This window comes from Rhea americana, unplaced genomic scaffold (genome assembly GCF_003343005.1).
Source record: "Rhea americana isolate MKP2758 unplaced genomic scaffold, rheAme1 scaffold_8, whole genome shotgun sequence".
NCBI classification, from domain to species: domain Eukaryota; kingdom Metazoa; phylum Chordata; class Aves; order Rheiformes; family Rheidae; genus Rhea; species Rhea americana.
Window position 1 is genome coordinate 7,004,026 of NW_028186978.1, and position 14,041 is coordinate 7,018,066.

The 14,041-nt window shown below is 34.8% G+C and overlaps 1 protein-coding gene across 1 annotated transcript in view; it reads left to right on the plus strand.

The window, feature by feature from the left end:
• Positions 1–14,041, plus strand: part of ARAP2 (ArfGAP with RhoGAP domain, ankyrin repeat and PH domain 2) — a 115,318-nt gene that overhangs the window by 20,100 nt on the left and 81,177 nt on the right. Inside the window, exons 7-8 of the mRNA XM_085322743.1 lie at positions 3,187–3,307; positions 7,040–7,218. Coding sequence (XP_085178869.1) covers positions 3,187–3,307; positions 7,040–7,218 — 300 coding nt within the window. The remainder of the gene's footprint in view (positions 1–3,186; positions 3,308–7,039; positions 7,219–14,041) is intronic.

Below are 14,041 nucleotides of genomic sequence, written 5' to 3' on the forward strand. Positions count from 1 at the left end.
GTGATCTCTGCTGAATCACTCCTCCTATAGCCAGCATTGCCTAGTAGGTGGATCCCAGCACGTTGCATTTGCTTGTGTATTGTTACCTTAACACTATAAGTAACTATCTGCAGGCTCTTCAAGACTTGTATGCAGCTCAGGAGTTAGCATTGCCAGTTCTGATAAAAGGTAGGCATAGTCRTATAGTTCATTGCACATGTCTCTCCTCTGAGTGGTCTTAATGTCTAGCTATATTTAAATAGGGAAGCTGGGTTTTCTTAGCATCTAGATTTTAATGACCAGATCCCTTTATTCTAGTATGTGTTTGTCCAAGAACACTTCTTCACAAACAAGCTAGTTCTGAAGGAAGTGTTATACTACTAGCTTCACAAATCTCGATTAAAAGTAGTTCTCAAAAGAGAGCAAATCCTTACAGAGATATTTTCCTCATTACTGTAAGGAGCGTTCGGAGAGAGAGGTARACTGAATGATTTTTAAAAAGTTTATTTTACCCAGAAACACTACCAATATTGAGTTACTMTATTTGTCACTCAAATTAGGAACTTGAGAGGAGCGCAGTTCTCAAGGAGGGGAATTGTGCTACATGGCTAATCAAGAGTGAAGTGTGTGTAGGATGAGGGAGGGTAGTATTCATGAAAACATGTACTTAGCCCATTATGACACATTCCTAAATGCTCTAAACCTGAGTTGTCTGAAGCTTTCTCTAACTTTGATCTAGTTGTGTGTGCTTTTTAAATCAATACAGATCTCTTCTTTCCTTTATACCTGCATATATGAAAAAATCATAATTTTCTACAAGCAGCAGAAACAAACGTAGGAACTGTTTTTGTKTGAATCACTGATGCTGCTCACTTCTGATGTTCACAGTTCTGAGCAAGATGATGTGGTCAGAGCAACATCCTGTGTGGTTTTGTCTTTAACAGAATGTGGTTAACTGAAGCAAGAGCAAGCTCAAGAAAAGAAGATACAGTTTGARAATTCTTTTCAGCTACCAAATATACATAGTTTTTATTTGGGAGTTCTTCCCATGTTTGACAGAAGAACTCTGATGCTATAAAGCATACTAGATAGTAAGGCAAAACTCCTGCTTTTATTGCTATTTTCATTTTAAAGCACCTTAGGAGCCCTAAGAAATAAATTAGTGATTTAGAGAAAAGTAATTCCTATATTTTGATATGCTGTGTTGCACTTGAGCTTAACAAGGAATGAAATTTGCTGGGGAAACAGAGGAATCACTGTCATTCTTGAAATAGCTCATAGTTAGTCTGTTGCAGAAGAAAAGCCAAAACAGTGCAAAATGGTGTTTTCATGGGTCTTTTAAGCCAGTTCTGAAACATAACTAGCGAGGAAGGGTTCCATTAGACTATATTAGAAAATAAACATTTCCCTCAAACCCATTGATCTTAACAAGCTTGTTTTTTTTTTTTCCCCAGTGGAAAATTGTTCTGCTAGAGAATTGTTAAAAAGCTCAAAAGCTAATGTAGACATCTTTTTGTAACAGAAGAAATACCTGTTTTGGGATTATTTTTCTTTTTTCTCTGTTTTTTTTTGTCTTGAGTATTTGAGAGAAATTGTATTGATCAACAAGAGAGCTTGTAATAGTRGGTGTTATTTCTTGTATATGAAAGAGAAGTTGCTATAGAAATGATGGAAAAATTATCATTGTTTAAACTGTATTTGAAAATATATATGCCTTGGAGAATAAAGATTTTAAAAGGTTGGCTGTTTAAATAGCAAAACCAAAACTATATTCAGCTTAAAAAGAAAGCCGCTTTATTTAAAAGCAAGAAAAATGAGATAGCAGTTACTTATAGCTTATATACTTATCACAGTCTGAGGTATTCTCTTACAGTACCCAATACTGCCAGTAGATGCCTGCAAACACCATAGTATAGTTATATCTGAACACTTTTAGAAATAATATCTGTAGTAAGACTTTGCTTTGCTACTGTGAAAGATCAGTCGTTAACAGACTATCTAACTTATTTAACAAATACAAAACTGCCATGTTAAAATCTCTTTGAAAAGATATAGCCATAATGGAAATATTTGATASTAAGACTATTCTGACTGACAGAGAAAAGTTTGTGGTTTAATTATAGCAAAGTGTTCATTTCAGCATTTTTTGATATTTTTGATAATTGCTGTTATCTGAACAACATTCGACACACATTTGTATGTAAAAATGGAACATCGTGAAAGTGTGAATTTATGAAAGAAATATATTGAGCTGAAACAGAAAATATATTCTGAACATCCTCCATGTTTAACCTTCATAGTGGTGCTTTGAGTCCTTATAATAATAATTTATACTTTAGGAAGGAAGTTATTGCAATACAAACTTCTTATGGGAAGCTGACTCTATTACTACATGTGGATCATAGCAGTAAGATATAAATCTTAGCAGTCTTGTGGTAATTCTGTTTTCCTGACTTGCTTTAATTTTCAGTTCAGTTGTCCCATTTACATAGTTAAAAAGAGAAAGTTTGGAGAAAATTTACTCAGAAAATTTTGCAAATGATATTTGTAAGGGATTGTTCTCCCATCTCATACAGCAGAAAAGAACATGCCAAGCCAAGCTAGAAGTTTCTGCTTAGAATTGACAGGGTAATGGATTTTTGCAGAGAAATGGTGACCCCTTTCAGTTCACAATTAGAGATAAAATCAGCAAGTTTACTTACCCTTTTTCTTACTGACTCCCAGTGAGGGAGAAGAAAAGGCACAAAAACTGTCTAGAATTTCAAACCTAGAGAAGGTACTCTTTTTTTTTTTTTTTTTTTTTCTGATTCTATTCCACAAGTAAAACCTCAATTAAAAAAAAAACTCAGTGAGATACTCAATGTAATTAACTCAATGTAATTGTCTCAAGACAATTCATGGAATGGAGTCTCTCATATATATGTGTGTATATATATATATATATATATATGTATATGATTTTACTTTGTTTTACAAGGCATCAGGTGTGCATAGAGGCATACCAGTGAAGTCAGTGACTGTAGGTAGTGAAATAGTTTGCTAATTAGTGCAGCTTCTATTAATAATGTTACTAACTTTAAAGARCACCATTTGAATATGTGAACCTCCTAAACATTATGGCAAGTAATGTGATATTTAGATCAGAAGAGAGAGAGATTTAGTATTCCCTGAGGGTTATTAACTATTTCTATTGTGCTTCTATTATAGGAAGTGTTCTCCAAGGGAATAATCCTTCTTTCTGCTATAGCAACAGTAAGAGTTCATGGAGAGAATAAATTTGAAGTTGTCACATCCCACAGGACTTTTGTCTTCCGGGTGGATAAAGAAGGTAAGTAGAACACATGTGATTCTGGTGATGACTGCTATACTGAGCAGGCTGGTAACTGCTGGTAAATCATGCCTGTGAAATGTAATGTGTAAAGTCACACTACCAGAAATATTTTCAGCTGTTTCAGGTTCATAAAGTGAGACCCGAGATAATTGTAAGTTTTGGATTAAAAATTCTTTTTAGAGACTCTAAATTAAATTATGGTCTAGGCACAGTGGAGATTGCTACTGGAATTTTAGGACTCCAGAGAAGCAAWTTTTTTTTTTTTTTTTTGAGGAAAAAGTGGAATTATTTTACATTATCCAGAACTAAATGCCTCTCTCAAATTCTATGGAGTAGTTGGATTAATGAAGCTCAACTATTAGCCCAACTTCTCAGAATTTACCACCTAAATCTCCTTGAAGTAGATCAAGGATATTTCTCATTTCACTTCCATGCTTGAAACCAATATATTGTGATTATAATAATAGTAAAAAAAAAAAAAAAAAAGCTTCTGTGGGCACCAGATTGAATAAAGTTTGATGTATTATAGCTTCAAAGTTAATACCGAAATTTTCCACAAAAGTCGTTTATAGGATCTGTGCTCATGTGATAGCACCTTTTCTGTGCAAACAACTGTTTTATGCAGATTTTGCAGCTTACCTTTCATACTGACATTGCTATGCAAAATTTTCTTGAAATATTCTAGTGGGTTTAAAAGTTGTTAGATGGATAGACAGATACGCATATGTCAGTTTACACAGTGTAATTGTGTAAGCCTGTTTCCTTAGGAACCCAGTCCAAAGTGGGTTGGCAAGAGCATCAGAAAACCTCTAGTACGATGCTACTTGAAGGATCTAATTTATGATCTCCAGCATAATTGTATCCTTTAAACATTGATAGGCTTAGTTGGTAGAAAATCTGCTTTGAAGAACTGAATTTGTCAGAGAATGGCTTTACAAAAAATCAAATAAGAATGCTAATTTCCAGCTCTTACCTCCTTCTCTATCATTTTCAAAGTTTCTTTTCTTTTTTTTTTTCTTTTTTTCTTTTTTTTTCCCCTGGGCATTCCTTAGCACGTACTATTAGCGCTTAGTCTGCTTCCTTTTAGCCATCTGCTCCAAGTCACTGCTTGATATAAAATTGACAAACAGCAACAATAAGTTGATGGCTTGGATGTGACACTGTGATCAAAGAAAATCTGGATTTTTCTCGATGTCTTTRTTTACTGTCTTATACAGTATTTTCTACAATGTATTGATAGAGAATACAAATGTAAATGAGAAGTTAGTGTATGTTCTAATTTAATGCTTTATCAACCAACAGCTATAATATGTAGAATCAATATTAATGCATGTATGATTTAACTTATTTATGAAATAATAAAATAAAATGGAGTATCTACGGAGTACTTAAAAGATATGCAATATGTATTTACAGCAGTACATGCTAGCACCATTATAGCTTAGGGTCTCTCCACATTTCCATTATCAATTCTCATTTTTTATAACCAAGCTATGGGTTATAGCTTGGTTGTAAACATTTGCTGTAGGCTGTAACAGGAATGCAGCATCAGTGAACAAATCCTTCTTATCTGGTTTGGCTCAAATCATTTCAGGCATTTTTATGCTGCTAGCTCAGTTAAAAAATAAGTCTATTTTATTATTTTTTGACTTTGTTTCTTTTTAAAATAGAGYTTTTTCAACACATTGGAATGCAACAGCCTTAGTGCGATACATGAATTTTGCAGGGCCATAATTTGCTTTATGGACTGTTGCTTTTGAATGCTATAAAAACATTAACAACTTATATTTACTTATAAAATATTTAGTACTGTGTATTCAGAACAGCCACTTGTTACCCATGAAATTGTATTTTTATTTGGTATGTAACCCTCTTTGGACAGAGTGGCCTGTTTGTAAAGCTGTTCACTTAAGGTTAGAAATATGTGTTGGACAAGCAATTTGGTCCTTACTATATCCAGAGCTGGATGATGTGTTCACAGTAAATTATGTAAATAACCCTGCTTGCTTTCTGGTAGGTGCACAAACTGTTACTTGATTCTAGTCCTGTGAATTTATGGTTGAAAATTGCGCTGGGGCTATTCCAAGTGTATTTAACTTTTACTCAAAGATTTTGAAATGGAGACTTCTACAAGTTTTCACCCTGTGGACTTTATTTACTAGCTTTTCTTTCTTTCTGCTGGAGTATTAAATACAGAATGCTATCACTGAGTTTGCAGACGTTTGTTGCTTCGTACCAGTATGGGTCCTCAATTTGTGGTGCTCACTTAGTTCACATTCAATGTTCTGATTTTTTTTTTATTGGTATATCAAAACCCACTATTTTTTTGATTTATTTAAATAGCTAGAGGTTAAAGAGCACTATATATATACCTTGGCAAGTTGAGGAACATTTAGGGGCAAAAAATTATTCTGTTAAGTGGTAGTAATGATTTAGATGCATGATCTATCCAGATATGGTCAGATTTTATTTGATTGGAGTGAAACACTATCAAAAATGCTTTAGGTTAATGTGATACCCTCAATTATTCTTGAAATTCCAGTAATCTTTTTTTTTAACTATTTTCAAACAATTTTAAAAGCTTGTTTTAAGATAAAACATACTTCCAAGAGGAATACTCAGCTTATCTTCTCTGTGCTAGAATATCAGACTACTGTCTTCCTATTCTTCAAATCATTTTCTCATGTTTAAGTTCATTTATTTGTTCCTCCTTATTATACATGTGACATTAAGAAGTCTTTATTGTTATTAAGAAGACTTTATTAAGAGGCATTATTGTTTTGGTGGTACTCTTTGCAATGTTGGGAACTGATTTTATGAACTTTATATATACTGTGAACAGAACTTTTTTTTTTTTTTTTCCTTGAGGGAGGAGGGGGAGACCCAACATATGTGTAGTCAAAATTTCACAATCGTTATTTGGCCAAGTGTATTTCACTACTGGAATTTTCACAATGTTCCTATTGCATGGGACAAGTCTGATTTAATCAAACTATTCAATATTAAAATATATTGTTCTTAATCTGGAAAACGTGCAAACATAGTGGACTGAGTGGAACTTTATTACCTCACCTACTTATCTTCATAGATTTGTGAGATGTTAAATTAATAATGCATGCAAGAGATTCAAACATGCATTTGCTCGGTTACTCAGTTCTCTTGACAATATCAAGCTTAACCACTATACCTTAATGGAATAGATTGTAAACTGCCAAATGTTTTTGTGTAAAACATAGTCAAACGTAAAACAGGATTGGGGAATGGCCTGCCTCTTTAGTAGCAGATAACATTTAGACTCCCCAATTTTTACTTGTGTAACTTCTATAATTCTTTTCCATTAATCTTCCAGAATGTAGACATTCCACCTTTATGGCCTCAGTCTTTAAACTTTCTGAAATTAAGCATCTAAGTGCAATAAGTCAAAATTTTTAAAATATTGATCATCAGTTTGTATATTCAGTTTACATGTTAATTGTTGGGAGTTAATGGAATGGATATTTTTTCTAAGCTCTCCACTGACATGGGCTCATGGTTTGGGGTGAGATTTTTTTTTTTTTTTTTTTTTTTCCTTTTCGCACCTCCTGTTCAAGGTGGATGTTCATTCTGATCTAGTATAGTTATTCCATATGGCAGTATAACAATAGAAAGAATAGGAAAACCAAGATGGTAGCGAAGAATGGAGCTGCTGCTTAACATATAACTTGTCTTTGTTTAATTTTTTGTTGTTAGAAGAAAGGAATGACTGGGTTAATACGATGCTCAATGCCTTGAAATCGCAGTCAGATAATAACTCTCAGCCTCGAACTGTTGCCCCTGAGAAATGTGGGTATCTTGAACTGAAAGGATACAAAGCCAAAATCTTTATTCTACTTCAGGGGAATACAGTGTGGATCTGCAAAAATGAGCAGGTAAATTTTTCATGTTCTTTTGTGAATGAATGCTTATAAAGATGATTTAACTGGTGAGTTAGAAATTGATGGCACTTAGTGAATAGATACATTTCAATATAAATGCATATCTCTTTTTATGTAGTACTTTTATTGCTACTATTCTCAGAAGGCTTCAAAAAGCAGGAGAAGTATCATTATGTCTATTGCACAATGGAAAAACTGAATATATAGTGGGGTGAAGTGAAAAGCCCTGAGTGTCACAACAGGTTAGTGGCAGGGCTGTGATTAATTCACTCTTTAAGTGTGTGTCATAAAGACTCTGCTAATTCAGAAGGCTTATTTTGTGCACTGGTTTCACCATCCTCCTGTAATACAGTGCTCTAGTTAGTGCATTATTCAGAAGCACATTGTGAAATTTAAGTGATACCTCAATTAAATGTTCAAAACTGCTGTCCTTTCAGTTTTTAAGAATCTAGACTGAGCAKTTTCTGTTGTGCACTGTAATACTTTATACAAATCCAGTATTAAAAAAAACATGAAGTAGGTCTATCAGTTCAGCTCTTAAAATCTAGAGGTTTTTGTATTGTCTTGGGCATGAATACAGTATGATATAATAATGTAGTTAACTAAAACTCCTTACAATAGGATGATGTGTATATGGAGGATATATGTAGATAATTGAGTTCAATGAACAATTGGGCAAATCACTGGGGAAAAAAAATCTGTTGCAGGACATTAACTGAAAGGTATTATTTCGCAGGTATATATTCGCAGGTTGCTCAAGCCTGAGAGAGTATTTTGAGGAGCTGTTGTTATATGCTTGCCTTGTTCTCATGCCCTTGTTTAGGGGAAGACAACAGTATGAATACTGGGTTTGACAGATCTTTCATCTAACCCAATTCCATGTGCACTTCTTGAGGGGAAAGAGTTGTTCTGAAGTCACACAAAAATTTGCTTTCTAGAAGGACCAGATGRCAGGCGAAAGTAACTTGAGTATATTCTTTGCCCTTGCCCACTTTAGCTAAACCAGACGTTATAATGCTAGGCAACTTTGTGTATAAGCAATCTCGTGTTTCAAATGTGAATGATCTGACAGGAAGATTTGTGGGKTTTGTTTCAATTTCTCTCCCGCTGCCCTCTTCTTTGTGAAACTATTCAGATGGATTTGGGGGTCAGCTTATTGTTCAGCATTAGACCTTATTGTTCTTTCTCAGGGCAAGGCAGAAAGTTTGAGACTGAGAAAGCTTTTCTTTCTACTTGCTGTCTTCCAAGGAGGTTTTACTCAATAGGTGCGTTGTTTGAGGTCAATCAACTACCAACTGATCCAAAAATGTAATGCAGTTTATGGATGTATATTGTTCTGTAGCTATCACAAAACTCTGTGCGAGTGCTTTAGACATGTAATATCTTATCAAATGTGTATTGGCTGCATCTCATTGAACTTGAGCCTACAGTGTATTTGGCTGATYGAGCACCCTGGAGAGGAATCGGTCTTTGTAGCTAAGCACAATACTTTACAGCTATACTAACATTTCTGATCTTGATCATGGTAATGAACAGCTGACTTGACATTTAAATTATGTCTATTTCAGTAAATTCTAGCACCAGAGGTCTTTATTAAAAAAAATAAAAAAAAGAAATTAAATAAAAAAGTAGTAGATTGTAGTTTACCACTATTCTCTTAGCTTGTTCCAGTAGAAGGGATGAAGATCATCTTACTTTACAGTCTCTGCCTATAAGATGATGCAATACTCTAAATGTTGCTGTGCTGCCATGGGATTTTCAGATATATCGATGAGAATCCATGAAATATGTTAATTTGTTTTCATTAATGAGAATCCACTGTTTGTAGACATTGTAAAGAGCCACTTTTGACTTCAGAATTAATACTATATTTCTCTTCTGCCCCTGAATACTTTTGAAGGCTCCCTTATGGAAATTCTGAGCTTCTTGATTAAGGGACAAATATAGTATTTAAATGAGGACTATAGGTTTTGCAGAGCAATTTCTCTTCCACGGAGCAGCAGATCATTTGAGACCGACCATGTCCCTCTTGAGTCTTAGTACGAGGCAAACAGTTCCTGCTTTCTTCCTTCTTTCTYATTCTACTTGCTTATAACCATAGAGAGCATCTTTCTTGCCTCAAGTAGTCCCTTGGTCTTTCTCTTCTGATGGGGGAAATTCTAAGCTCTGCCCTCTTTCCTGAGTCAGTTTTTCTGACTGTGTTGCCTTTGAGGACTGTCTGTGTTGATAGAAAACTGTTCCAGAGTCATTCATTATTGAAGGATCCTTGATGGCTYTGTTACATCTTTTCAGGGTAGATCATGACTGATCTAAAATAATCTAACACTATTTTATTTTCCTCCTCTCCCTAACCCCTGTCCATTTCCTTCCAGCTGCGTATGCTTATTTACTCTGGGTGGGGAGGGGGGTGTGTGTTGGATGAGGAGTGGTGTTTTGGATCTATTGCTTGTGTGGCTGTATGGTAAGTTGTACCAGCTGTGCCCTTTCGACGTCATTGATTTTAGATTAGTTTTAGCTGATCAGGAAAGCACACCCTTATAAAGCCTTTCTGCTTATTCCTTTCTAATGCACAGGTGCTCTGCAGAGATCACTGCAGTGCAACAGGAGGCAAAACAGAGTCCTGAAAAAGGATGAAATTCAAAGGTGCTCCCCACCTCTATTTCTTCTGCTTGTGCAAAAATTGCAAACAGTGGTGCAAAACTTTCTTCTCCAGGCTGATTTACTTAAAACTGTAAAAATATATAATGGTCATAAGAGGTTTCTTAATAGATTCTCCGTTTGAGTGAATGTCTCTCTCTTTATATGACTTTTGCCTATTTTGAAATTGTAGAGTGTAGCTTCTTTATTGAAGTCTGCACTCTTTTTTTTATGCTTCTAGTATCTTTAGTGTTTTATTTTCATGTTCAAAACCAAATCTCCAGTAATGTGGTGTTAAGACAGTAGGGGGCTCTGGTGTTCCAAAAATCTTCTCTATTTAAAGTTTGTACTCAACCCAGTAATTACCAGGCAAATATGTCCAGGGATGTCCTCGAATCCTGTTCATATTGGAATTCACATCCACACTAAAACTACTCCCAGAGAGAATTAGAGGGGTTTATTATAACTGCAGTGCTAAAAGACACCTATTTAGACTTCTTTCAATGTTGAAATGAGATTGGATCAAGCTGATTTATTGATTTCTATTAAACTTGATAGAGAAGAGTCTACTGGTACTTTAAAAGATATTTCTTCATTGTTAAAAGTGGAGAAGAGCCTAAGCCAAATATCAAATCCTAACATAACCACCATGAACTTTGTGAAGTTCAGATTGAGATCAGAACATCGTGTCTCAGGCCMATTTCTAGTTAAAAAGTGATTGGTTTAGCTCAAGCTTCTGGCAGTGATATAGTGGTAGTATGAAGCCATCAATTTCTCTGACTCCATGTAGTGTGAATTTCTTAAACTTCCTCACTGGAGAAAAAGTGAAAAAYAGATCGTGGAGAATCAATTTGTTCAACCTGTAACTCACTGAAATTCCCATTTCTGTTTCAAAATCATTCATGGTTAAATAAAAATGTGTCATCTAGTCCTTCATGACATCTTAAACCTTGGCTTGAAATGTCAGTCTGCTGTGATGGTGCCAGTGATAACCTCTCCTCTGAGATCATCGGAAGGGCTGTGACAGAAGCTTGTCCAGTCTGCCAAATATACCCTCTTCATTAGGGCATGTTCAGGACTCCCTGGYATTTGAAATTAGGGAAGGCCTAGGTCCAGCAGTGTTTGCAAAGGCATGTGGCTTTGATGAAGAGAGCTCAGGACCCTCTTTGTCACTGCCTTGAGTGGTTCCAAACCAGATGTATTTACCTGGGAGATTTGAGGAAACCTTGCCAAACATAGACTGGGAAATGGCATGTGTGACTGTGTGCCAAGATTATTGAGATTTTTTTACCCTTCCATGATCAGTTAAAGTTTGAATGGTGATAAGAGAGAGCTCTCTGTTATGTACACAAAATGTTACCCACTTTTTATCAAAAACCTCACGTTTCATTTTAGCTCAATGCTCTTTCTGATTGCATTTTTTTTTCTTTTTAAGACTGAAATGATTTTGCTCTGGCAAATGGAAATGTTTATGCATGTTGTAAGTAAGATTGTGCCTAATAATTTTTATTTCCACTCTAATGCAAATCATGCATTTAAAGCAAAACTAGATGACATAAAATGTGTTATAGGAAATTATATTAAACAGACAAAAGATGGCAAAAGGTAGAGAATGGACGGGATAGGTAGAAGAACAAGTCAAAGATGATACTTGAGTTTGATAGGCTGAAAGAGAGAAAGAGAGGAAAGTGAATGTCAGTGGAGTGAAATGAAGGGAATATGTACAGATTAATTTCTTTTTTTTAAAGATACCTTAAAAATTAAGAGATATCTCTATTATGCAGGTTTAAAGAGGAATATTTGAAATCAAGTGCCAGAGATGATGAAGTTGGGATTCAGAGGCAGACTTAGAAGTCTATGACTTTGGTACTGTGACTATGAGAATGTATGAAGATCATCTGCAAAGGAATCATTCATTAGGAAATGCTCTGTTTTTGGTGAGGGTRTAATCCTGAATAATAGTTGTGAACAGGGTAGATGAGAAGGAGAAGCTTTCAAAAGAATAAGTAAAGGACCATAGAAAGTACAGTAGAAGGAGTGTCAAATAAGGGAGGGTTTAACCCCCAACTAAGGGGATTAAATGACGTCCTGAATATAAATAGTAATGATTGCTTGCCTCACTGAAGAAGCGTGAGAAAGACTTAGCTTGTATTTCAGTTCTTTGCTGTGTCATCACGATGATGTTTGTGAATATGGAATGACTGAGATGATGACAACAGCAATATGAAATAAGAGAAGAGCTGAATGTAAGTTGTGTCGAGAGCAAAATAGTTGCCTAAAGATTTTTAGAGCTAGTAAGAAGCCTTGAGCAGTACTTCGAGTACCAGCTGAGATTAGTGGATGCTAATTCAAGCTAGGAAGGTATTGTGATATTAATATATTACAAAAGCAACAGACAGAGCTTTCGAAAGGGAGATGAGGGAGGAGGCAGCGGATTAAAGACAACAAGAGAAAGCAGGAGAAGGAATTAGGAAGACCTTTTAGATAGCTGCTAGGAGATATTGGGAAGAGAGAGAAATTTGGGCAGTGAAAGATATAATTAGTGCAACTGAAAAAATCAAAAGAGGCATTGAATGTTTCCCCATCTTCCCTTCATCCCTCTGGAACATATGTCCTTTTGGAGATGTCATGTCAATAAGTTATTTGTAACAATAACTGGGAAGGTCTATAAAGAACAGCAATATTTTGTAATAGAGATGACTACTGGTGAGAACTATGAACAAACATGTTAGCAAGCCTGTGAATGACTCTGGTCTGAGATGCCTCACGTAGGTGGAGGAGGAAGGATACCAAATGGACATTTGTCCTCATTTCATTCATTCAGGTTTTACTCTTTGCTTTAAAATGATGCCATCTGTAGTAAGTTTAAAAAAAAAAAAAAAAAAAATCCAAGGAAATATCTTGGAAAGGGAGAGGATTAATATCATCAGCCATTTTAAGATCAAATATACTGTTACACTGGCATCGTGAAGTAGAAGCAAATGATCCAACCTCTTTTAAATAAAGTCATTTTTATCAGGCTGTAGCTGGGATGATAGATTAAGGTTGTATTCCTCATTTTCCAGCAGTTTCTTGACATCAAATTCATTCCAGTCTTCTGCACTCAGAACTGTGGCAAAGATCAATTGCTGTTCATAACATCGGAAACAACTTAAAAGGAAGATAACTTGAATTCTGTAAGAAAGCTTAAAAACTTCCTTTTCTGCTTGCAGTGTAGCCCCAAATTACAGCAAATGTCAGGGGTGGGAGGAGGTTTGCCGTTGTGCTGATCAAAACTCCCTCAGATTTAAACCAATCGCACCCCTAATTCCCCCACCCCCCCCAAAAAAAATCCCACAAATTTGAAATAATATATTATTATAGTAAAATCCAAACAAGAGAAACGTGACGATGACTTTTTAAGAAAAAAAATCTACATTTTACGTTYGGAAATAACATTGTAGGATATTATTCCAATGTGTTGAAGATATTAAAGAACACGTAGAAGAGCATAAACAGGAATCCTCTTAACCAAAGTTTAATTCAACTGCACACTGAAGAAAATAACTTTTTAATAAACTAATTTTTGTTTATGAGTGTTTTTTTCGTGTTGGTTTTGTTTTTACACTATTAAGATACAAGAGATCTGGAACTATCTGAGAACATTATCCGTCATCCTACATGGTTTTACTTGCATTTAAAAAGCTACTAGTTTGGCTTCAAATACCATGTTAAAATRATCTATTGAATAAAAGCCCTAAATACAGAGAGCAAAGCACCGTTATGTATATTTTTGTGTATAATGATAGAACCTATATCTATTCTTTTTTTTAAATACATGAACAAAATATTTTTTCATCCAGTTAATCTAAAGGATTGTATAACCCACTGATATACATACTTAGAGTGCTTTTTTTATTGTGCTACAAGTCAGTTTAAGATGACAATAAATTAATAAAAAGGCAATTTATTTTTWAAAAATAGTTGAGAACTCTTTTTCAATAGCTCAAAATATCATAAAATTGAATACAACTGGAATGCTATTTGTACCTAGTTGATTTCTATTAATTTAGCTATATCAGTCAACACTCATAGGAGGCATGCTTAAGCACTTATCAGTACGTTTAGATTACTTTTTCTTTTTTAAAATTAAAGACACTGTAAAGCACATTTTTTCTTATAYGTCTATTACTTTAATGCA